Source organism: Sinohyriopsis cumingii, chromosome 5 (assembly GCF_028554795.1).
Source record: "Sinohyriopsis cumingii isolate HCF-2022 chromosome 5, ASM2855479v2, whole genome shotgun sequence".
Taxonomy (NCBI): domain Eukaryota; kingdom Metazoa; phylum Mollusca; class Bivalvia; order Unionida; family Unionidae; genus Sinohyriopsis; species Sinohyriopsis cumingii.
The window spans coordinates 98,519,166-98,545,191 of record NC_142965.1 but is presented as its reverse complement, the minus strand read 5'-3'; the positions used below and the strand labels follow the sequence as shown (position 1 = coordinate 98,545,191).

At 34.8% G+C, this 26,026-nt stretch overlaps 1 protein-coding gene across 5 annotated transcripts in view; it reads left to right on the top strand.

Moving 5' to 3' along the window:
• The first annotated feature begins 1,969 nt into the window (after positions 1 to 1,969).
• The window catches only part of LOC149799847 (leukotriene A-4 hydrolase-like), a 103,583-nt gene continuing 79,526 nt past the window's right edge, over positions 1,970 to 26,026 (top strand). For 2 of the 5 annotated variants that reach the window (XM_089959269.1, XM_089959268.1), the window contains exons 1-3: positions 12,917 to 13,077; positions 15,199 to 15,338; positions 21,348 to 21,459. In XM_089959269.1, coding sequence (XP_089815395.1) covers positions 12,922 to 13,077; positions 15,199 to 15,338; positions 21,348 to 21,459 — 408 coding nt within the window. In that variant the 5' untranslated portion in view covers positions 12,917 to 12,921. Of the gene's footprint in view, positions 2,103 to 2,142; positions 2,267 to 12,916; positions 13,078 to 15,198; positions 15,339 to 21,347; positions 21,460 to 26,026 lie in introns of those variants that run through there. The other 3 variants (XM_089959271.1, XM_089959270.1, XM_089959272.1) reach the window with 3 other exon arrangements.

The window sequence follows — 26,026 nt, the reverse complement described above, 5'->3', positions numbered from 1 at the left end:
ACTTGCAAACTGCCACGTACAGTTTGTATCAATGAAGAATACAATATACATGGATAGGATTATGAACGTAACACTTGCAAGCAGCCATTTACAATAATGCACCAGCACCAAGGAAGAATAAAAAATACATGCATATAATTATGGCGGTATTACCCCTCAATATACTACTGCTTCCAGCATACTCGTCTTTATGATCTTATAAAACTGTCTTGTGTGTGCTACCAACTACAAGTTAAATGGGGCCCCGAGTGGCCGAGTGGTCTAAAGCGCTCCCCGTTACGGATCACTGCCATCTCACCTCTGTCTGCATGGGTTCGAGTCTCAGATTCGGCTAATGTGGGTATGTGAGAAAGCTTGCCAGTAGCTTCTCGTGGGTCGGTGGTTCTTTCCGGGGTTTTCCCTGGTTCTTCCTCCACCATTAATACTGGCCGCCATGTATAGCCTATCATGTGCTGAAAAATGGCGTTAAACCCTACAACAACAACAAATACAACAACAAGTTAATTTCTGTCCTATACAAATCATTGCCTTCACTTCGTAAAAAAAATATTAAAAAATACAATTAAAACAAACAATGCAACAGAAAATTCTATGTAACAAACTAAATTCCTTCATTTTGCACATTTCAAGCATATCTCAGTTTCAATTTAGTCCTATGCCAGTACTGTTGAGTCCTCTATTCATGTTTCTAAAGTACCGATCTTGTTTTTGTTTTCATGTCATTGTGTTACGTATATTGGATTTAATTTATATTTTATTTAATAATATTGTTTGTACGTTTTAAAATCTTTTTATTTTTAATTTGAATACATGTCAAAATAATGTAGTTTTGTTTACTAGGGGCTCGATATTTTTTTCAGAAAATAGTTTAACCTTGACTTTTCAGTTGTAAACACCTAAAGCTGACTTAGTTCCCGACCTTAATTCAGAAATCACTGAGACAATTAAACAACTTTTTTTATTATCTTATTCTTAGAGTCAAATGATTGGCTTTTGTCAAGGTCTTACTGGGCCCTAAGTGCTTTTAGATGTAAATACTTCTCGAAGATTCTGGAAAGTTGACCCTCATCCGGGAATCTGTTATGCGTTTCAAGTTACTGTATAATCTTTGTTTATAGAGATATCTCTCAGTGGGGCTTCTAAACACAAGGACGTAAAGATGTTTGTTTTGTTGTGTCATTTTGGGAATTACATTTTAATGTTATTTCGAATTATTTGGATTCTAAAGGATAATTCTTTTTCCTGGAAAATGTTTGAGTGCTCATACAGAATTCTGGGACAAAGACATTACATTAATTCAAACACCTAATTATTGTTTGTTAATAACACAGAACTGAGGATGCAGTATACGTTATCGCCTTCCATCTTGGATTCTTCGTGGGGACTCGAACTTGAATTCATTAGAACATTTCATTATAAGAACTTCTAAAATTTAATTCCTGGATTATTCTTGGATTGATTTTTTGGATTTGATTCTTAAAACCGTAAGTTATATTTTCATTTTTACAGAGTTTTTCCAGCGAAATTAATTATTTGTTCAATTTTCAAAGCTTGTTGTTTTCACTCTTTTTTTTTTTACTGTTTATTCAAGCCTAAACAAGTAACATAAGAATTGTATAATACATATTCGAATCATTAAATCACGCATAATTGTGTTCTGTTTTCTTAAATGCAGTTTTGAACTGCTCAGCGTACCTGAGAAATATTGAGAAATAGCATATTTTAAACAACTTTAAATGCTACATTCACATCTAAAACAGAACAGAAAAATATTTCTTTTGGACTGAACGAGCCTATAATTGATATCCTTTATCGTTGCTGTTCACTCGATATACATTACCTTTGCTATCGATATGCTCTATTGTTGCTATCTACTCGATATACTCTATCGTTGCTATCTTCTCATTCTTCAAAGGAATCCATTAATCCTCTTTTTTTATTTTTATAAAATAGACAATACTTACTCGAGGCAAACAGTACTTGATCCCAATTAGACTGCTAAGGAAAATGAGAGAGAGAGAGAGCAACCAGACCGAGATAAACTTGGAGGAGAGAAAATGAACATTGCCACCGTTTCTCACGTGTGATTTGCCGGGTAAACGGTACACCTTGTTCTAAATAACCGATGCGAATGCATAACGTATCGACAGTGATTGTATTATCTTATCCCGATTTATTTAAGTTCACCATATTAATAGGAACTTGGAACACACGTTTACTGTTGATTTAAAGTGTTATCGAGGTGTCTTAAAGTGTGATGATAGGGGTGGGTGTGAATTGTCCAATTCGAAAGTAGGGTAAAATTTCCGGTGTAACTACATGTAACAAAAGAAATTGCCCATTGAGAAATGGAATATATGTTTTCGGACAAGTCTTTGATATAGACTGATAATCTGACTCGATAACAACATTTTTATTCAGATGTTATACACTAGTCTTACAATGTAAGACACCCACCCACCCCACCGCTCCGGTGGCCGAGTGGTTTGAGCGTCCGCGTCAGAAGCGTGAGGTCGTGGGTTCAAAGACTTACAAAAATGGTACTTCCAGCTGCCTCGCTAGGCGCTCGGCATTAAGCGGTTAGTGTTAGGACTGGTCGGCTTGGTGTCTGGATAATGTGACTGGGTGAGACGTCATGCATGATGCCTCAGTGCTAGACATCACCATAAACTGCCACACTGCAGACATCGTAGCGATATGACTGAAAAATTGTTAAAGCTATTTTAAAAACTCTAATCACACACACATACCCCCTTCCCGCACATACCACCGTGTCGGCCAATTCTGCTCATCGGGTAATTCTGCGCAATGATACGACATTCCTGTAAACATTAGATCACGTGTTGTTTTTCGTTGAAAATCCAATTTATATCAAGAAAGAACGGTCTTCCTTTCATTCAGGAATGTGATATTCATAAAGTACAAAATTGTCCCACATTTTACCCTAATTGTTTATGAAAATGTGATTTCTAAATGTCAACATTAAGACTCACTCCATGATGTTCTTGAACTTTTAACCCAGAAAATCCTATTTGATATTTATCTTTTATAATCATAAAATAAATACATTCTTTAAAAAATGGAAATTTATACTTTTAAATAAGACTGCATTTTAATCAAAGTTTGCAAGAAGCTGTCCCACACATGCAAAATCGTCTGCTGTCCAAAATGTTAACTTGCTACTAGAATGGGATTCTCAAGAAATTCTTTGGCATATAGTCTGTTTCTAAATTCTGTAGTACTTTTTTCCCCCATACATGCAAATACATTACATTCTATACAATAATACATTGTTACTCTTCAGCATATTTTTTAAAATAAAATGTTGAACTTTTTTTTACATGATTCATTTAGTTTGCTTAATATATCTTGCCATTTATTGGCATTGTTACGTTGAATTTTGTAAAACCAGCTATATACCTGACCTAATTACTCGACCGAAATGCTGACAGAAATAGTCCAATGTATTTCATTTCCATAGCCCAATTAATAAACATTACATCTTTTCAAAACTATGTGCAGAATATGCTGACATATCATGAGTCACGAAAACACAGGGGTGGTATCCATTGTGTCCAAAATTAATATTATTTTGAACAGACTATTCTAGTGACAATTGCCTCTTTTCAAATGGTAAGCATTGCAGTATCTTATTTTCATCAGTCTGTTGAATTCAGTATGCGTTTTGCTTCAGTATTGGTGACAGAAACCTTAGGTGCTCAGAAATGCCCGGCAACATTTTATATGTGTTTTTGTGGTCTCCATTGTAGGACTATGACTATGCTACACTAGTTTTGCTTTACCCTCAAAAGTCTGGCAAAACAGTATTGATAAGAGTTATAATCGGTTCCTCAGTGATGTCATAGATATGTGTTAATGTTATGACATAAAGTGGCAAAATGATAGTGAAATGATAGTTTAATGCAATTTTAGCTAGAAATAGAATTGTGTACATCCTATTACTGCATCTCTAGCTAGAAAACATACATCCTATACTTTTTTATTCAGTAATCAGCGTGTGGTGCATTTGTCACTGAATGATTTCTGATTTCTGATCAACCTGACTCTGAAAATCTCTAACAGAATGTGCTCAAAAGAGAATGTTCTATTGCCACAGTGGTTGAGAAATACAGTAAATGTCAGTATTACAGTATAAAAGTTCAAACAATATTTTAAAATTAGAAATATTATGGAAAAGCAGCACATTTATTATCAAAATGTCAACATTATAAATGCAGTCAAGATCTTTATCTGACATAATAGTAACTCCAGTAAACAAAATTGATTTATGATATTTTTATGTTATGTTACATGGCATATTTATAGAGAACACCTGTAAACTTTAACTGACTTTTTATGTCCAAAAAGCTTTTATGAATTTGAAGGGATGACATGATTCATTAATTATACTGGAGGTGCAGTATTAACAGTACATTATACAGGTTTACCAGTGGTGAAATGATACACCTGTGTCGTGTATTGATATGATTCACAATTTGCAGCCTGCAATATGATACATATCAATACATATATGAACTTGATGGTCTTTCCATCTTTGGAAGGTAGGTGGTGCCCTTTCATCAATATTGATATTCTGGTCCTATTTCCAGTATGCAGATTACAGATAGACATATAGTTGTCATATATTTATATGCAGTTCTCATTGAAGAGAAGATAAGAACAATACTTTCAAACTGACTACTTGTTCGTGGCAGTGCCTCTTATCCAGCGTTATAGGCCACTTAATGGTGGCTCTGTTTAACTCCCTTAGTGTTGTACAATATGAATAATTTGAAAGCATCATGTTACACGTACCTATTTTGTGTCTAAGTTACACTTGGAAGACCTTACGCTGTTATTTTCAAAACCAAAGAATTAATGAATTTCCTAGTGCAAAGAAAATCACATCTAGAACAAATTCAGGCATTGAGAATAAGGTTGAATACTAACAAAATCTATCACATTATACTTCTTGCAGATGCAAAAGACTGACACAGCCATGGGTACTTGTATTTGTTAGTGAAGAGGGAAAACTACTGATTACACCCAGTCCTATTCTACAATTTTTTTTATATCTTACACAAGGTGATAAGCTTGAGTTTGAAATCTGCCCCGTAACTCGTTCTATGCTAATTTCATTTATTCCATCAGCACCTTCATTCACAGGTTAAATATGTCTGCATAAATAAGAGAAATTCCATATTTGTTTCCCATGTACAATTTAATGAGAGATGATGACAGGATTTTATCTTAAAGGAGACCTCCCTCTTTATCAAAGATATAAAGAGGGGAGGAAGAACCAGCCATAGGTCAATATTTATCTAAACTTCAACATATGTCTCTCTTTCTCCCTGCTCCACTTTCTTAGAGCTCTACTGAAAGCGCCGTCTTTGACAGATATCACCTCTAGTTGTAAAAACATTATTCTGTTAATTATTTCTGAGCATACTCTGCTCCTTTTCTTTGTATCAATATTGTTCTGTGCTTCTTTCTGAAGGGGCATTTACATAGCTAGCTTTGTCAGCTTGAACAGTTGGAAGACTGATCATTGAGACTGTTATGTACAATTTTCCGGAGCTCAGAGATATTATCTTTTGGATACATCTGTTCCAAAATAGGATCTTTCACAAACAAAAACTTCCTTTGTTAAATCAGTAATTTACTGGCTACTATGCCAAATTTCTTATCTGTTCCATAATGCTATATAAGGACATTTAATCCATCAGTGCTAATTGTGCAGACAGGTATTAAAATAAATATCTTCACTTCTTAATTTCATTTTATTACCCTTAATTTATTCAATTTATCTTGCTCCTGATATGGATACATGTATATGGTTTTGTAGCATATGATCCACAGGGCAAAACTGATTAATTAAAAAAATGAATATTGCATTATACTTTAAATTGTCTGTATTTTAATTAGGCTCACTATTTTGCCCTTTGTACATTTAATTTCGAAATACCACTGAAAGGGTCATGCCGTCTATTTTTTATCCATTCAGCATGTACATCTGACTCATATTTAACACAATTTTGGGCTCAGTCACTCACTGGGATCTCCATTAACACTTTCCCCAGCTCCAATAATCTGATATACTTCATAACTTTAAAAATTATTGTCATCTTCACTGTCATCAGCAAGTATTTGCTGAATGAAATCATAATGAACCATGCTGGGAATCAGACATTTTGGGTTTACTAGGTAGCCTGTATTTTAAATATGCATTTGTAAAACTTTCTTCATGAATGGTTTCAAACTACGCCATAATGCTTATTCCAGGGCATGTTGTGCAAATCAAATTTAGTTTCATAACCATTCATGTCGTGCTTGAAGAACCCAGATGTGGAACGGTTGCTATCCGAAAAACAAATGCCTCGACAAGAATGGTTAAATAAAATTGCATACAACGTCGAGCAGATTTTCATATGTATGATTTTCAATGAATTTGTGTGAGTTCTAGCGTTTGTCTCTTCTCCTTGTGCATGTATTCATACAAATTTTGCATGATTCACACAATAGCACACCCTGACAGCATCACTGTAAGTACTTGACATATCTAATGACTTTCCTGTGAAGACTCTGTTGCTCTGCCCATACTTCTGTTTGTCATGCAGAGAATAAGCTACACTGCTGTCTGATTGGTGATTATTGTTTAATCTGGAGCAGAACAAGCAATAACCACAAATGAGAATTCAGTGTAATATATTTCACCATGCAACAAACTGGTAGTGTAGCTTTCAAACCAACCAAAGGCATCCAGTTATAATTCATAGTAGAAACTTTGTGTGAAAGTGGTTTTTAAATTGATGAGTAAAGTACTTCATTATACATGTGAAACATGTTCGGAATGTATGCCTAACATACCTCTGGGTTAAGATAATTAGCATGGAATGGGGGAGGGGAACCAGATTCGAACTATGTCATTTTGTGTTCTCAAATAGTCCTCTTCATTTTTTCTAATAAACATGGGTGCCTGTTACTGCAAATGCTGTTTCGGCTGGATTATAATTTTACAGAATAACAAGGCAACTGAATAATTATTTATGACTGCTAAAGACTAAAATAACATGCATGTGTTAAGTATCATTTTATATAAATTCTCCATCTCGTGTATCGATATGTGTATCGTTTCAGCAAAAGTATCACTGAATTGATATGTCAATGAATCCATTCACTCCTAAGGTTTACCTTGGTATTTTTTTCCAGTGGTATGTGCCATGGTACTTTTTCACTGTATTGGCACATTGGTAGTTTCTGTCAGAATGGAATTTAAAACAAATTCTTGATGTATCTTGTTATGACTTGATATTCATAACAAAATTGTTTTAAAATAAATTATCTTTTTATTACAAAAAGGTTGTATCTGTCACAAATTAATGGTGACAAATATAATTCTATTTATGATCCTTTAATGACATCTTTGATATGTGTCACATATACCAATGCAGTAGCCAGATAAATTGCTGTGAAACATTTGTCTAAAATCCAACTTTCAAATTTTTTTTAGATCAAACAGCACCCCCCACCCCCCATGGAATGTTTTAGTTATTTAATAGGGTATGTGAATATGTTAAGTAAACGTTTTCCTTTGTAAGACAGTGAATCATCCTACGATTTTCAGGAGCACATTTGTTGTCCAAACTATACTAAACATCAAGTCCATTAAATATTTTCTGGTTCGTTGAGTATGTTTATTACTTACCCTCTCTGATAAATATCTTGACTGGGTGCTGGCATCCCACTCAAAGTTCCCAGCCTATTATATCGATAGTGAAGCTAAAGAATTGTAGGCTTCAGTATTAGTGCTTCATATTTTTATCAAAAGGGTCTCCAATGTCAGCACAGTAACTTTCACAGTATCAGCTATATTGTAAGCTTAAATATCCCACTTCAGTTTGAGCTTTTAGATTGCAACTTATACAACAATTAATATACACACAGCTAATTCATCGATTTATTTAATTATTTAATTATTGGGGGGGGGGCTGCAATTACCATTTGAGTTGAAATATTGTCTATTTTAACCTAAGATAATTAATATTTCTTCCTAATAATATCAATCATGAATATGGTGTTATTTTGCTATAAATCAAATCAGAGCCAGATATATTTTCCAGTTATTGACTGACAACTTAAACCCCAAAAAGTATCAGGCACCTACCCCAGAACATTGAAGTTTTGATCCCTAATATAATTGTGGTATAGCGTTGTGTGTATCAAAATATATTGGGAAAATAAGTGATACAAAATTTTTGGTGGTATGCAGCCCTACTTTATATTAGAAACCTAACAGGGACCTGAGTGGCCCAGTGGTGTATAGTGCTTATCATTATGGATCACTGCCATCTTACCTCTGTCTGCATCGGTTCGAGTCTCAGGCTCAGCCAATGTGGATATGTGAGAAAGCTTGCCGGCAGCTTCTCGTGGGTCGGTGGTTCTTTCTGGGGTTTTCCTTGGTTCTTCCTCCACCATTTATAATAGACCATTTATAATAGCCCCCATGTATAGTCTATCTTGTGCTGAAAATTGGTGTTAAACCCTATAACAACAACAACAAACCTAACAACCCAGACTGAAATAAAACTCATGAGTTTGACAAATTCCCCCATAATGCCCCCCACCCCCACCCCCGAGTTAGATGTAAGTTCTTCTAATTGAAGAGTGTCAAAAATGTCACTAATTCTGCTTGTTCTGTTTAAAATGTGGAGCAGACAATTTGTAGTTATTGTGCTTGGCATGATTTTACGATTGAAAAGTACAATATATGGATTGGCATGAATTTACGATTGAAAATTACAAAAATTGGATTGAATTCAATATGGTATGATTAGTACTTGTTTACCTACTTAAATTTGTACATGTATACGAAATCTACAAATTTGTTTACCCTAAATAGAGTTATTAATTTTTTTTTTTATATTCACAGCTATGTTAGGTTCCGGACATTATGTTTACTTACTGGTTATTCATATGATTTGCATTATGATATAAGTGAACAAAAGTGTAAAAGCTGCTGTACCATGAAAATTGGCTACTACAATACCTTTAAAAGACGATATTGAACACTGACCACATGCATTGCCCACCACAACGTTTTGTCAGATGGATGTAAATGCTATTCATGATGATATTGAACACTGACCACATGCATTGCCCACCACAGCGTTTTGTCAGATGGAAGTAAATGCTATTTATGATGATATCTAACACTGCCCACATGCAGTGCCCATCACAACATTTTGTCAGATGGATGTAAATGCTATTCATGATGATATTTAACACTGACCACATGCATTGCCTATCACAACGTTTTGTCAGATGGATGTAAATGCTATTCATGACGATATTTAACACTGACCACATGCATTGCCCATCACAACGTTTTGTCAGATGGAAGTAAATGCTATTCATGACGATATCTAACACTGCCCACATGCATTGCCCATCACAACATTTTGTCAGATGGAAGTAAATGCTATTCATGATGATATTTAACACTGACCACATGCATTGCCCATCACAACGTTTTGTCAGATGGATGTAAATGCTATTCATGACGATATTTAACACTGACCACATGCATTGCCCATCACAACGTTTTGTCAGATGGATTTAAATGCTATTCATGACGATATTTAACACTGACCACATGCATTGCCCATCACAACGTTTTGTCAGATAGAAGTAAATGCTATTCATGACAAAATGTGAAACAACAAAGTTGGGCAATAAATGTGCTTGTATTAAAAATAAATATACATGTATTTGTTCTTCATTGCTGTTTGAAAATTGTCACAGAATCACAAAAGAACAGAAATGTATACATTTCTAAAGCAAAATTGAAAAAAATTTGAATTTTTAATCATAATATGGTTAATAAATTAGGTCTATGTGTTTATGCTATTCCAATCATTCACCTGTCAGTGTATAATTACAAAGTTTAAATCAAGTTTTTAAGAATAGTTTGATTACTTTTATTTGAAAAGATTGTTAATTAAGTAAATTAATGTTCCCTTGCCCGATTGGAATGTTGATTTTATCGAAGCAGTTGACGGATAAGCTTTGTCCTCGTCTCCTGTAGTCATAGTGTACGTCATATCTATACATGTGTGTGAAGATGTGAGATATTCATTTAAGCACACCAGAAAGAGCCTGGTATTGATAGGTTATGGGGGTCACTGTGTACCACAGGTAAACAAACAAGGCAACATTAAACTGTATTAAATATCAACCTAATATCTGTTGATGATGTGATGTGTCTAGATAGTAGACAATGTTCGTATACTATGGGCATGTGAAGTTCCCATACCCACTCAGTCCTGTATAAAAAATGGACTCTTCCACAACTGCAAAATGGCAGATTTTATATTCAAAGACCACTTTTTTCTCCAGCATGTATGGAATGAATGATGTTGCTGTTTATGTTGGTGGTTGTTGTTCTACGGTTTAACGCCATTTTTCAGCACAAGATAGGCTGTACATGGCGGCCAGTATAACTGGTGGAGGAAAAACCCTGGAAACCCCAGGGAAGAACCACCGACCCATAAAAAGCTACTGGCAGGCTTTCCCACTTACCCACACTATCCGAGCATTGGACTCGAACCCATGCAGACAGAGGAGAGATGGCAGTGATCTGGAATGGTGAGCGCTTTAGACCACTTGGCCACATGGGGCCCTGTTTATGTTGGTACAAAATGATTTGATATCATTCTTGAGCTGTAGACATGTTTATCGTTCATGATGCAGAGCTGAATGAAACTGTATTTGATATTTGGATATTATATTTTTTTCTTTAATAAATACTCACTCAGGGTTTAAATTAAAGCTAAATCAGTTTAATTTTGGCTTAGCAAGTATGTTTGAAAGGCATGATATAGTACAGTTAATGCAAAGTTTTTAATAGTGGTATTTTACTTAGTCAGTGGAGAGAATGTATTATTAGGCCATTACATAAAAAGTATTTTTTTGGCAATCCTAATAAATTTAGGAATATATATTTAATTAATGCTATGTGTAGGATTTTTAAGTATTTATATAAATGGGCTGCAAGAGCTGTGATAGTTCACTATGGGTAATTTACAATGAATCTTATAGAAGTATATATTTGAAAAAGAGTAGGGAGGTTTTACTGTTTAAATGTAGATCTTTCTAAAACATTTGACTGGACTGAACATGTTAAATTGTGGATGTGTCTTGGTTCAGAAAGTATCCTTAAGATCGTTTTAACTATTGTAAACAAATTGCAGTCATTAGTAAAGTTAAGTGACAGTTTATCTGAATACTTGGACGGTATTCTTGGGATATACAAAGATGTGTTTTGAGACCACTGTCATTTTTTTTAATTAATTTTTTTGATTTGGCTGCTGAAAAAATATTGTGGCAAAGGTATTCTCCCATTAATATCAGAAAATGTCCCTGACCTTATAGTACTCTTTCTTCTAATAAGGCACAGATTGAAACCATTTCAGTTTACAAATATATGGGTCTTGTATTTACACCAAAGTTATCCTGGACGAAGCCCCAACAAACATTGGTTGCACAGGGTATCAAATCTGTAATATCTGGGGGTTTTATTACCAAATGAAATGGCTACTTGAAGAAACCTTTAAAATATTTGATACTATGATTGTTATGTATATTTATATTGTGTGGTTAACTTTTGTCCGTGATTGTAAATTGTAATTTTAGGTTGTGGTCATTTGTAAAAAAAAAAGATGTTTACATGATTAACTTTTGTCCATGATTGTAGATTATAAATTAGTTGTTTTAATGAGATTAGAATATACTAGAAACAGACTTGTTTACAATTTGATTGGAAGCTTCCATTAGAATGACTTCTTGGTCAAGTGAAATTGTGTATATGTAGTAACTAGTTAAACAAATAACTAATTCCTACTTTAGATCAGTCTCTGGAATATCATTTGTTATCAGATTTTAAAGCTGTGTTCAGATATAATTTGAGAAGAATTTATTTAAATTATTCATTGGAATTGCTAAGTGCTCATTGACTTTGAATTAATACATTGTTTGGAATTATTGAGAACTCACTCAAAGACATTCCAGATTGTATCATTGTGGTACATCAGGACATAGAACTCTATTGGGATTAATTTGGAAATTTCTATATTTTTAGATTTGTAATTGAACATTTAGGATTGTTTGGGATTTGATTCACAATACTGTAAGTTTGTTTTAATTTTCACTTTGTATTCTAGGGAAATAAATTATTTGTTAGATTTTACTAGTTTTGCTTTTTCTGTTTACATAGTTTAAGACCATAGAGTCATAATATCCACTGATAGGGATGTCCTTGTTCTTTCTGCTTTTCTTATCAAGAGGCCCAAGAAGGTAGTAATCCCTCTGGTAGCTTTAAGGTCAGAATTTTTTTCTCGCACTCAGCACTTATACATTTTATTTTGTTTGTATAGCATGCATATTTTTGTCTGTACTTTGACGGGAAATCTACACTGGTTTGTTTACCAGAAATTGTTCCTTAACGAAGGTGAATATTTGTCCATTATATTTGGAAATATGGATCAACTGTAGGAAGTTTTGGCTGTTTGGAGTAGCCCACTATATTTAAGGTTGTTTTGTAAATCTTATTCACTTTGCAGATATTAAATATTTCACTTAAGTGAAAATGAAGTTCACTTAATTGAAATAAACAATTATTTCACTTTACCTTAGTTGAAAAGAATATCATTTGAGCAAATTGAACAAATTATTTCACTTACATGAAAGAAATTCATAGAAGTAAAAAAAAAATCATGAATTTAACTTAATTAAAATTATTTTGACGAAAAATGAAAACTAATTTTACTATCAGTGATTCTGAATCTAGGTGGAAACAGCTTGCAAAATATGGATCTAATTGTATTGTCCTTAAGTTCTTTTTATGACTTTTTTATTTCAGCTTCCATGATGCCATCATCAGATCCAAGTTCATTCTCTTGCCCAGAAGAATGTCGGGCCACAAGCCTTCACCTTGCCTTAGATGTAGACTTCCAGTCTCACGTCCTGAAGGGAACTGTTGACATCACAGTCAAGAAGCAGAATACCAGCTGTAATTCTTTGGTACGTGCTCACTTAGTCCATTAAAGTTGATGTTAAGAATTAATTAAGCATAAAAAAAGAATATGTGTGTTTCCAGTTTGCCGACCATCCCTGTTTTTCATTCCTGATTCTTGCACTTTTTCCTCCCAGTGTGTGTGTGTGTGTGATTTGGATTTTTAACTTAGTTTTAACAGTTTTTCAAAAGTAAGGCCAAACTGTATACTCTATAACCCAAATTGCACCTATAAGCCTTACACTAAAATAAATGGTATTGAAAGCTCTTTTAACAAGACCAAAGATATATAAGGTCTTTTTTAAATAGCCAGTATAACCAGTGAGGAAAACCTGGAATATTCTTTTTCTTTAAAATTCTAATTGTGCAAAATACAAAACTTGTGAGCAGTATCTAAGTAGATCAAAGCCAAGATTTTGTAATATGGAAGACTTCTCATCCAATCCAATAATATATGCACAAGTATATGAAATCTTCCATTTAGTGTTGAAACTTGTCTTTGATTTGGATTATCTTTCTTAGGGGATTTGAATCAGATTCACCAATCTCTAATCATTGTAGCCAGGCCAGCATGGAATCAGCCGGGTGCTGGGTACTTTATCATTTGGTTGAAGAGGATGTCCATTTCCTTAATGATCTTAAAGAATCTGCTACATTTTTAAAAAATGTCAGACTTTTTGAGCTGATAGCAGAAATGTCTGAAATAAGTATAACACACTGCCAGTAGATTTCATTTTTCTTTGCCAATCAGACTATGCAAAGACAAAAATGTCCATCATACTCTGTGCACTGTCATTTGGGCAAAATCAGGTACAAAAGATAGTGGCTAAATGAGTAAGTATATATCCTGGATTATGTTAATTACATACCCAAGAATAGGTGATAACTGGTGTCATTTGAGTGAGAATGCTTTGAATTCGGTGACAAGCTGTTTGTTTAATGAATTCGTTTTGAAGGGATACTGGTAAACATGAAAACATATTGGCATTGGTATATTGTGTATAAACATTTTAGGAAGGGCAGCAGGCCTAAGACACACATCCAAGCTAATATAAACATTTTAGGAAGGGCAGCAGGCCTAAGACACACATCCAAGCTGATATAAACATTTTAGGAAGGGCAGCAGGCCTAAGACACACATCCAAGCTGATATAAACATTTTAGGAAGGGCAGCAGGCCTAAGGCACACATCCAAGCTGATATAAACATTTTAGTAAGGGCAGCAGGCCTAAGGCACACATCCAGGCTGATATAAACATTTTAGTAAGGGCAGCAGGCCTAAGGCACACATCCAGGCTGATATAAACATTTTAGTAAGGGCAGCAGGCCTAAGGCACACATCCAGGCTGATGTGATGAAATAGCTGATCACTAAGACAATATTATTTTATGCTAAGCAGTGAATTACTTGATTTTCTAATTAAAATAATAATGATATTTCACTGTAGTGAAAAAATAACAATATTTTTTCACTACAGGAACTACTTTTTTGGGTCAGAACATCCTTACCTCCCTTTGATTTTGCACCTTAGGAAATTAATAATTAATGATTAATTACCAGCAGATTAATAATCCCTGTCTGTTATCCTTGAAACTTGTAGTTTGTTATTCTGGAAACATCAGTTAATTTTTATCAATCTGATGTGGAACTAATTTTGTGCGCAGGTACACATAGCACAGCAGAACATGTACGGTAAGCAGCTGACATTACCGTAAGAAATCTGCTAATTCACTGTGTCACAAACTTTAGGTAACCAACGTATGTGAGCATAAAATAAAAAGAATAGTTCGCTTGAAAGGAGTGAATAACGGATACATTTCATCTCGTGGGTGAAAAACTCGTGAAAATACTGAGTTTTTCATTCCACTCGATGAAACATATCCGTTATTCACTCGTTTCAAGCAAATATCCTCTATATATTTCAAGAGCCATATTTTTTTTGATTTAGAAAGTGAAATATGAGTTCTAGTTCACAAAAGTTCTTACATATGTATGTCAGAAAGGGGCATATATTTTAACAGCACTTTGGAAATTTTTACTGTATGTATTCTTTATTTCTTATTTCAGTAATTTCCTTGATTGATTTTGAATAGTTAGGTACATTTCTATAGGATTATTTTATTTTCTAGGTGTTAGACACTAAAGACCTCAAAATACACAAGATCACTAACAAGGCAACTGGACAGGAGCTTAATTACACCCTTGCAGAGCCAGTCGCTGTATTTGGCTCCAAACTGGAAGTCACATTGCCTATTGATTTTGAAACAAGGTTAGTATATGTTAATTCAGTGATCCCTTTATAGAAACAATCAAATACCTTCCAAAATCCATGAAATTATCTATCAACAACAATTTTATTTGTTTCTCTAAAAGCATAAAAGTTGAGCTAAAAAAATAAATACATTCACACCAGTGGAACTTTAAGGCTTTACACAAGAACAGTAAATGAAAAACTTGTTATTGCTGTTTTTCCAGAATGAAGTATCATATCAACATGGCATTTTCACAGAAGGACTTTTTATGATCTCTAGTTTGTCCTAAATAAAAATTGCATTGATTTAATCTTCAATATGGCCACCAGTGTTCCATCTTGAAAATCTTGTTATTGCTATGTCTTCATGATAGATGGTTTGATTGACATGGAGTTTTCACCAGAAGATGTCTTATGATGTTAGTCCTAAATGAAATTAGTGCTATTCTAACTTCCAGTATGGCTGCCATGGCAGCATTGTAGAAAATTTTGATTTCAACCCGTTCTGCATGAAACACATATCAACATAGGGTTTTAACCTGAAGACTTCTTATGATCTGTAGCTGGTTCAGTGTGATAAAAATGGTGTTGATTTAGAGCATTGTTATTGCTATTTCTCCTGGATTGATGGTCATATTGTCATTTTTGTTGTTGTCCTCAGTCAATGATCATATAGACATCAGTGTTGGCCATTTTAGAAAGCCTAATATTCACCCTCTTGAAGTGTTGGATGTATTAATGATCATATAGATAGTGTTGGCCATTTTAGAAAGCCTAATATTCACCCTCATGAAGTGTTGGTTGTATTGATGATCATATAGACAGTGTTGGCCATTTTAGAAAGCCTAATATTCACCCTCATGAAGTGTTGGTTGTATTGATGATCATATAGACATCAGTGTTGGCCATTTTAGAAAGCCTAATATTCACCCTCATGAAGTGTTGGTTGTATTAATGATCATATAGACAGTGTTGGCCATTTTAGAAAGCCTAATATTCACCCTCATGAAGTGTTGGTTGTATTGATGATCATATAGACATCAGTGTTGGCCATTTTAGAAAGCCTAATATTCACCCTCTTGAAGTGTTGGTTGTATTAATGATCATATAGACATCAGTGTTGGCCATTTTAGAAAGCCTCATATTCACCCTCATGAAGTGTTGGTTGTATTAATGATCATATAGACAGTGTTGGCCATTTTAGAAAGCCTAATATTCACCCTCTTGAAGTGTTGGTTGTATTAATGATCATATAGACATCAGTGTTGGCCATTTTAGAAAGCCTAATATTCACCCTCATGAAGTGTTGGTTGTATTAATGATCACATAGACAGTGTTGGCCATTTTAGAAAGCCTAATATTCACCCTCATGAAATGTTGGTTGTATCAATGATCATATAGACAGTGTTGGCCATTTTAGAAAGCCTAACATTCACCCTCATGAAGTGTTGGTTGTATTAATGATCATATAGACAGTGTTGGCCATTTTAGAAAGCCTAATATTCACCCTCATGAAGTGTTGGTTGTATTAATGATCATATAGACAGTGTTGGCCATTTTAGAAAGCCTAATATTCACCCTCTTGAAGTGTTGGTTGTATTAATGATCATATAGACATCAGTGTTGGCCATTTTAGAAAGCCTAATATTCACCCTCATGAAGTGTTGGTTGTATTAATGATCACATAGACAGTGTTGGCCATTTTAGAAAGCCTAATATTCACCCTCATGAAATGTTGGTTGTATCAATGATCATATAGACAGTGTTGGCCATTTTAGAAAGCCTAACATTCACCCTCATGAAGTGTTGGTTGTATTAATGATCATATAGACAGTGTTGGCCATTTTAGAAAGCCTAATATTCACCCTCATGAAGTGTTGGTTGTATTAATGATCATATAGACAGTGTTGGCCATTTTAGAAAGCCTAATATTCACCCTCATGAAATGTTGGTTGTATCAATGATCATATAGACAGTGTTGGCCATTTTAGAAAGCCTAATATTCACCCTCATGAAGTGTTGGTTGTATTAATGATCATATAGACAGTGTTGGCCATTTTAGAAAGCCTAATATTCACCCTCTTGAAGTGTTGGTTGTATTAATGATCATATAGACATCAGTGTTGGCCATTTTAGAAAGCCTAATATTCACCCTCTTGAAGTGTTGGTTGTATTAATGATCATATAGACAGTGTTGGCCATTTTAGAAAGCCTAATATTCACCCTCATGAAGTGTTGGTTGTATTGATGATCATATAGACAGTGTTGGCCATTTTAGAAAGCCTAATATTCACCCTCTTGAAGTGTTGGTTGTATTAATGATCATATAGACAGTGTTGGCCATTTTAGAAAGCCTAATATTCACCCTCATGAAGTGTTGGTTGTATCAATGATCATATAGACAGTGTTGGCCATTTTAGAAAGCCTAATATTCACCCTCATGAAGTGTTGGTTGTATTAATGATCATATAGACAGTGTTGGCCATTTTAGAAAGCCTAATATTCACCCTCATGAAGTGTTGGTTGTATGAATGATCATATAGACAGTGTTGGCCATTTTAGAAAGCCTAATATTCACCCTCATGAAGTGTTGGTTGTATTGGTGATCATATAGACAGTGTTGGCCATTTTAGAAAGCCTAATATTCACCCTCTTGAAGTGTTGGTTGTATTAATGATCATATAGACAGTGTTGGCCATTTTAGAAAGCCTAATATTCACCCTCATGAAATGTTGGTTGTATTAATGATCATATAGACAGTGTTGGCCATTTTAGAAAGCCTAATATTCACCCTCATGAAGTGTTGGTTGTATTGATGATCATATAGACAGTGTTGGCCATTTTAGAAAGCCTAATATTCACCCTCATGAAGTGTTGGTTGTATTGATGATCATATAGACAGTGTTGGCCATTTTAGAAAGCCTAATATTCACCCTCTTGAAGTGTTGGTTGTATTGATGATCATATAGACAGTGTTGGCCATTTTAGAAAGCCTAATATTCACCCTCTTGAAGTGTTGGTTGTATTGATGATCATATAGACAGTGTTGGCCATTTTAGAAAGCCTAATATTCACCCTCATGAAGTGTTGGTTGTATTAATGATCATATAGACAGTGTTGGCCATTTTAGAAAGCCTAATATTCACCCTCATGAAGTGTTGGTTGTATTAATGATCATATAGACAGTGTTGGACATTTTAGAAAGCCTAATATTCACCCTCATGAAGTGTTGGTTGTATTAATGATCATATAGACAGTGTTGGCCATTTTAGAAAGCCTAATATTCACCCTCATGAAGTGTTGGTTGTATCAATGATCATATAGACAGTGTTGGCCATTTTAGAAAGCCTAATATTCACCCTCATGAAGTGTTGGTTGTATCGATGATCATATAGACAGTGTTGGCCATTTTAGAAAGCCTAATATTCACCCTCATGAAGTGTTGGTTGTATTGATGATCATATAGACAGTGTTGGCCATTTTAGAAAGCCTAATATTCACCCTCTTGAAGTGTTGGTTGTATTAATGATCATATAGACAGTGTTGGCCATTTTAGAAAGCCTAATATTCACCCTCTTGAAGTGTTGGTTGTATTAATGATCATATAGACAGTGTTGGCCATTTTAGAAAGCCTAATATTCACCCTCATGAAGTGTTGGTTGTATTGATGATCATATAGACAGTGTTGGCCATTTTAGAAAGCCTAATATTCACCCTCTTGAAGTGTTGGTTGTATTAATGATCATATAGACAGTGTTGGCCATTTTAGAAAGCCTAATATTCACCCTCTTGAAGTGTTGGTTGTATTGATGATCATATAGACAGTGTTGGCCATTTTAGAAAGCCTAATATTCACCCTCTTGAAGTGTTGGTTGTATTAATGATCATATAGACAGTGTTGGACATTTTAGAAAGCCTAATATTCACCCTCATGAAGTGTTGGTTGTATTAATGATCATATAGAAATCAGTGTTGGCCATTTTAGAAAGCCTAATATTAACCCTCTTGAAGTGTTGGATGTATTAATGATCATATAGATAGTGTTGGCCATTTTAGAAAGCCTAATATTCACCCTCTTGAAGTGTTGGTTGTATTAATGATCATATAGACAGTGTTGGCCATTTTAGAAAGCCTAATATTCACCCTCATGAAGTGTTGGTTGTATTAATGATCATATAGACAGTGTTGGCCATTTTAGAAAGCCTAATATTCACCCTCATGAAGTGTTGGTTGTATTAATGATCATATAGACAGTGTTGGACATTTTAGAAAGCCTAATATTCACCCTCTTGAAGTGTTGGTTGTATTAATGATCATATAGAAATCAGTGTTGGCCATTTTAGAAAGCCTAATATTAACCCTCTTGAAGTGTTGGATGTATTAATGATCATATAGATAGTGTTGGCCATTTTAGAAAGCCTAATATTCACCCACTTGAAGTGTTGGTTGTATTAATGATCATATAGACAGTGTTGGCCATTTTAGAAAGCCTAATATTCACCCTCTTGAAGTGTTGGTTGTATTAATGATCATATAGACAGTGTTGGACATTTTAGAAAGCCTAATATTCACCCTCTTGAAGTGTTGGTTGTATTAATGATCATATAGACAGTGTTGGACATTTTAGAAAGCCTAATATTAACCCTCTTGAAGTGTTGGTTGTATTAATGATCATATAGATATTGTTGGCCATTTTAGAAAGCCTAATATTCACCCTCTTGAAGTGTTGGTTGTATTATGATCATATAGACAGTGTTGGCCATTTTAGAAAGCCTAATATTCACCCTCATGAAGTGTTGGTTGTATTAATGATCATATAGAAATCAGTGTTGGCCATTTTAGAAAGCCTAATATTCACCCTCTTGAAGTGTTGGTTGTATTATGATCATATAGACAGTGTTGGCCATTTTAGAAAGCCTAATATTCACCCTCATGAAGTGTTGGTTGTATTAATGATCATATAGAAATCAGTGTTGGCCATTTTAGAAAGCCTAATATTCACCCTCTTGAAGTGTTGGTTGTATTGATGACATAGATTTTCACTAAAACATTTGTAACTATATTTAGTTTTTCTTATGAAAATGGTGACAATATGGCCTTCCTAAATTTGACAAATCTTGCAACAGCTACATCTTCTAAACAGATGGACATTCCAGCATTTAAGAAAAAATAAAAATCATTTCTCGCAATATATAGTTATTTCAGTTTTAAAATGATGTTGATCAAAATTCCGATGTGGCTGCCTTGATGGCCATCTTAAAAATCTTCATATGGATACTGAATGGAAGGTTTATTTTGCTAAAACTTCGATAACGATATGTCACTGGTTCTGAATGGGAATGGTATTCATCTGACTGTAAACATACCACCATGGTGGCCATCTTGTGCTTTTTATTAATTGGTTATGAGTGATAATTGTGCACATCAGACTGGCAACATATCTGCACTTTGTGAGTTTTGAAAACCAGAGGTAATTAACTTCATTGAAATTAAGAACATGGTGACTTGTAGTTTATAGTCATCTTTCTGACATGGATTTTAAGGTTTTCATGCCCATTTTGGTCATTACACTGTGCATTTCAGTTGTATTTCTTCAAAATAGAGACTATAATTTGTCCTTGAAACTAATTTGAGTACTTAGATTACACTATTGTAATTACAAATAATTAATTAAATTTATTTAATCAACTGTGATTTGAGCTAGCAATTTTCTGAAGTCTCTAATTTAACTGAAAATGGTGACCTGCTGTACACACTTACTCATAAGCCAAGCCCGACTGCAAACTGTCACATACTGTGCTGTCAGATCTGGGTTTGTGCAGTTTGTTAAGAGTAGTTGATGCAGCAAACATCATAGACACTGATCAATTGGTCCATTATATAATGGCATATCAGAATCTGTGTTGTTTGTACCTGGACTCAACTTATTTGCACGTATAAATTTTATTTTTCTTGTGCTAGTAACTATGTAAGGCTTGTGGATTTTACCATAGCATTCCACAAAATTATTGCGAATTCATATTTCAGTGGCACAGTTTCCATACAGTATGAGACTTCACCCCAGTGCAGTGCCCTCCAGTGGTTGAAACCAGAACAGACTGCAGGCAAAAGGCAGCCTTACCTCTTTAGCCAGTGTCAGGTAGATATTTTGTACAAGATTTTTTAATGCACTGACTTGTGAGGAATAAGCAGGGATCATGTCATCCCACCTGTCCATCAGAGCTCTCAGTGACCTAAGGTTCCATGTCAAATAGGGTAGTGGGGGCCCTGGGTGGCTGAGGGATCTAAGGTGCTTGCCTTTACAGACCAGTGACATCTCACCTCTCTCTGCGGGGCTTTGAGTCTCTGTCTCAGCCAATGTGGGTATGTGAGAAAGCTTGCCAGTAGCTTCCTGTGGGTTTGTTGATCTTTCTATGGTTTTCTTGGGTTCTTTCACCACCAAATATACTGACTGCCCTGTACAACATATCCTTTGCTGAAAACGGGCAATAAATGCATAACAACAAATAGGGTTGTATGATTTGCAAAGAACCCAATATGATATTTCTGGCAATATATGTATCACCGAACAAATGAAGTGCTGTAATCAGTTAGCATAAACAGACTGGTAGCTAGTGTTAATCCTAAGCAAATAAAGTGGTGTACTTGGTTAGCATAAATAGACTGGTAGTAATTGTGACTGAGTCCAATGCAAATGAAGTGGTGTACTTGGTTAGCATAAATAGACTGGTAGTTATTGTGACTGAGTCCAATGCAAATGAAGTGGTGTACTTGGTTAGCATAAATAGACTGGTAGTTATTGTGACTGAGTCCAATGCAAATGAAGTGGTGTACTTGGTTAGCATAAATAGACTGGTAGTTATTGTGACTGAGTCCAATGCAAATGAAGTGCATTAGTTGAACAGCATAACAGACTTGTAGCTGGTGTGACTAAATATGAAGCAGAATGGACTGGCTGTTTTTCTGGAGTTGGCTATCCTAAGGGCAGTATGGTGGGATTATAATGTGACATTTGGAGCTTATATTGGTCAGTCTGGAATAATCACAAATGCAACACAACACTTTAAGATTTGGAACTTACATTGGTCAGTCTGGAATAATTACAAATGCAACACAACACTTTCACATTTGGAGCTTAGATTGGTCAGTCTGGAATAAACACAAATGCAAGACAACACTTTGTCATTTTCAGCTTAGATTGGTCAATCTGGAATAATCACAAATGCAACGCAACACTTTATCGTTTTGAGCTTAGATTGGTCAGCCTGGAATAATTACAAATGCAAGACAACACTTTGTCATTTTCAGCTTAGATTGGTCAGTCTGGAATAATCACAAATGCAACGCTACACTTTGTTGTTTTGAGCTTAGATTGGTCAGTCTGGAATAATTACAAATGCAACACAACACTTTGTCATTTTCAGCTTAGATTGGTCAGTCTGGAATAAAAATCACAAATGCAAGACAACACTTTGTCATTTTCAGCTTAGATTGGTCAGTCTGGAACAATTACAAATGCAACACAACACTCTAACATTTGGAGCTTAGATTGGTCAATCTGGAATAATCACAAATGCAACACAACACTCTGACATTTGGAGCTTAGATTGGTCAATCTGGAATAATCACAAATGTAAGACAACACTTTGTCATTTTCAGCTTAGATTGGTCAGTCTGGAATAATTACAAATGCAAGACAACACTTTGTCATTTTCAGCTTAGATTGGTCAGTCTGGAATAATCACAAATGCAAGACAACACTTTGTCATTTTCAGCTTAGATTGGTCAGTCTGGAATAATCACAAATGCAACGCAACACTTTGTCGTTTTGAGCGTAGATTGGTCAGTCTGGAATAATTACGAATGCAAGACAACACTTTGTCATTTTCAGCTTAGATTGGTCAGTCTGGAATAATCACAAATGCAACACAACACTTTGTTGTTTTGAGCTTTGATTGGTCAGTCTGGAATAATTACAAATGTAACTCAACACTTTGTCATTTTCAGCTTAGATTGGTCAGTCTGGAATAAAAATCACAAATGCAAGACAACACTTTGTCATTTTCAGCTTAGATTGGTCAGTCTGGAACAATTACAAATGCAACACAACACTCTAACATTTGGAGCTTAGATTGGTCAATCTGGAATAATCACAAATGCAACACAACACTCTGACATTTGGAGCTTAGATTGGTCAATCTGGAATAATCACAAAGGCAAGACAACACTTTGTCATTTTCAGTTTAGATTGGTCAGTCTGGAATAATCACAAATGCAACACAACACTGACATTTGGAGCTTAGATTGGTCAATCTGGAATAATCACAAATGCAACACAACACTCTGACATTTGGAGCTTAGATTGGTCAGTCTGGAATAATTACAAATGCAATACAACACTTTGTCATTTTGAGCTTAGATTGGTCAATCACTAACATAACACTTCACCTTTTGAGGCATAGATTGACCAATCTGGAATAATCACACATTGTTCAAAGACTGCTTAAAATACTCCTTAGCATTAACAAACACGAAATATCTTTATTTATTTGAAGTCCCGTTTACTTATTTGATCTATATCTTGCAGTACTAAACATGATACAAGATAGCACAACAAATTATTTTCATGTTAGTAGACCTGCATGTATATATCTGCCCCAGCAACTTACAGTATAGGAACTTCAAACCATGGGATATGTTACAAAGAGCTGAAATGATTGGCTGAAATACTTTAGACCCATACTCCATCCTTTTATTGCTGTTAGAGGTGTGGGCTAGAGAGAGTAAGAGTAGTTGTGAGTTATGTTGCTATTAGAGATGTGGGCTTGAGAGAGTTAAAGGAGTTGGAAGTTAGGTTATTATTAAAGGTGTGGGCTTTAGAGAGTAAAGGTAGTTGTGAGTTATGTTGTTATTAGAGATGTCTTGTTATTAGAGATGTGGGCTTGAGAGGGTAAAGGGAGTTGTGAGTTATGTTGTTATTAGAGATGTGTTGTCATTACAGATGTGGGCTTGAGAGAGTAAAGATAGTTGTGAGTTATGTTATTACAGATGTGGGATGTGGGCTTGAGAGGGTCAAGGGAGTTGTGAGTTATGTTATTAGAGATGTGTTGTTATTACAGATGTGGGCTTGAGAGAGTAAACATAGTTGTGAGTTATGTTATTACAGATGTGGGATGTGGGCTTGAGAGGGTCAAGGGAGTTGTGAGTTATGTTGTTATTAGAGATGTGTTATTACAGATGTGGGCTTGAGAGAGTAAACATAGTTGTGAGTTACGTTATTATTAGAGATGTGGGCTTGAGAGGGTAAAGGGAGTTGTGAGTTATGTTGTTATTAGAGATGTCTTGTTATTAGAGATGAGGGCTTGAGAGAGTAAAGATAGTTGTGAGTTGTGTTGTTATTAGAGATGAGGGCTTGAGAGAGTAAAGATAGTTGTGAGTTATGTTGTTATTAGAGATGTGTTGTTATTAGAGATGAGGGCTTGAGAGAGTAAAGATAGTTGTGAGTTGTGTTGTTATTAGAGATGAGGACTGAGAGAGTAAAGATAGTTGTGAGTTATGTTGTTATTAGAGATGTGTTGTTATTAGAGATGAGGGCTTGAGAGAGTAAAAATAGTTGCGAGTTGTGTTGTTATTAGAGATGAGGGCTTGAGAGAGTAAAGATAGTTGTGAGTTATGTTGTTATTAGAGATGTGTTGTTATTAGAGATGAGGGCTTGAGAGAGTAAAGATAGTTGTGAGTTATGTTGTTATTAGAGATGAGGGCTAGAGCAAGTAAAGGTAGTTATGAGTTATGTTGTTATTAGAGATGAAGGCTTGAGACAGTAAAGGGAGTTATGAGTTATATTATTATGTGTGTGGGCTAGAGAGAGTAAAGGAAGTTAGTGTAAGTAGTAATAAGCAGTTTACAAAAGATTGTGTTTAACCAGTGAAAGTAAAATCTATGGCAGAAGTTGATAAACTTCCTAAATGGCATACTTGCTTTATTTGACACAAGTAACAGAAAAAAGCATGAGGGAAGTGATCCCTGTAAGTTACGTGATATCACAGGCAAGACAAGGAAACACATTGATATATTGCTTCCTTGCTTATTTCTGGCTAACTAGCTTGTTGATATTTGGTGCATATCATGAAAATTGAGATGTGAAAAATATCCATTCTCCCATTATGAGGCCATTTGTAGTTAATTGTTAGGTATGATGCTGTTTCACCAGCCATACCTAAGCACAGTAAGGCCAAGGGATCTTTCTTCCATTCATAATTGATTTCTTCTCAAAACAAGGCTTGACAGAATTGTTTTACAAATTGAGAGAAAGCATCCAGGCATGAAAAATAGAAAAACCCTAAACAACTATTTCTCAACAATGCTCAACAGAAATGGAATGAATTTGAAAGAATGCCAGTTGAATAATGGATATGTTTCATCTGATGCGTGAATATTTTCACTTATGGATTCACCATTTATAAAAATATATCTCTTATTCTTTTGGAGCAAGCAAATCTCTGTGTAGTAGATTAAAAACATTTTCTGTTGCAGTATTCAAGAACAAAATATCACAAATATTTGGTTTTGCTTTGTATGAAAAGTCTTATAATATTAACTATTTTTATCCTCCTGTAGAGGGATATGGGGAAAAAGTTACACAGAAAATACTGAAGTGATGATGTATAGAAGGTTAGAAATGTAAAAGCTTGTGCTCAATATTTCCC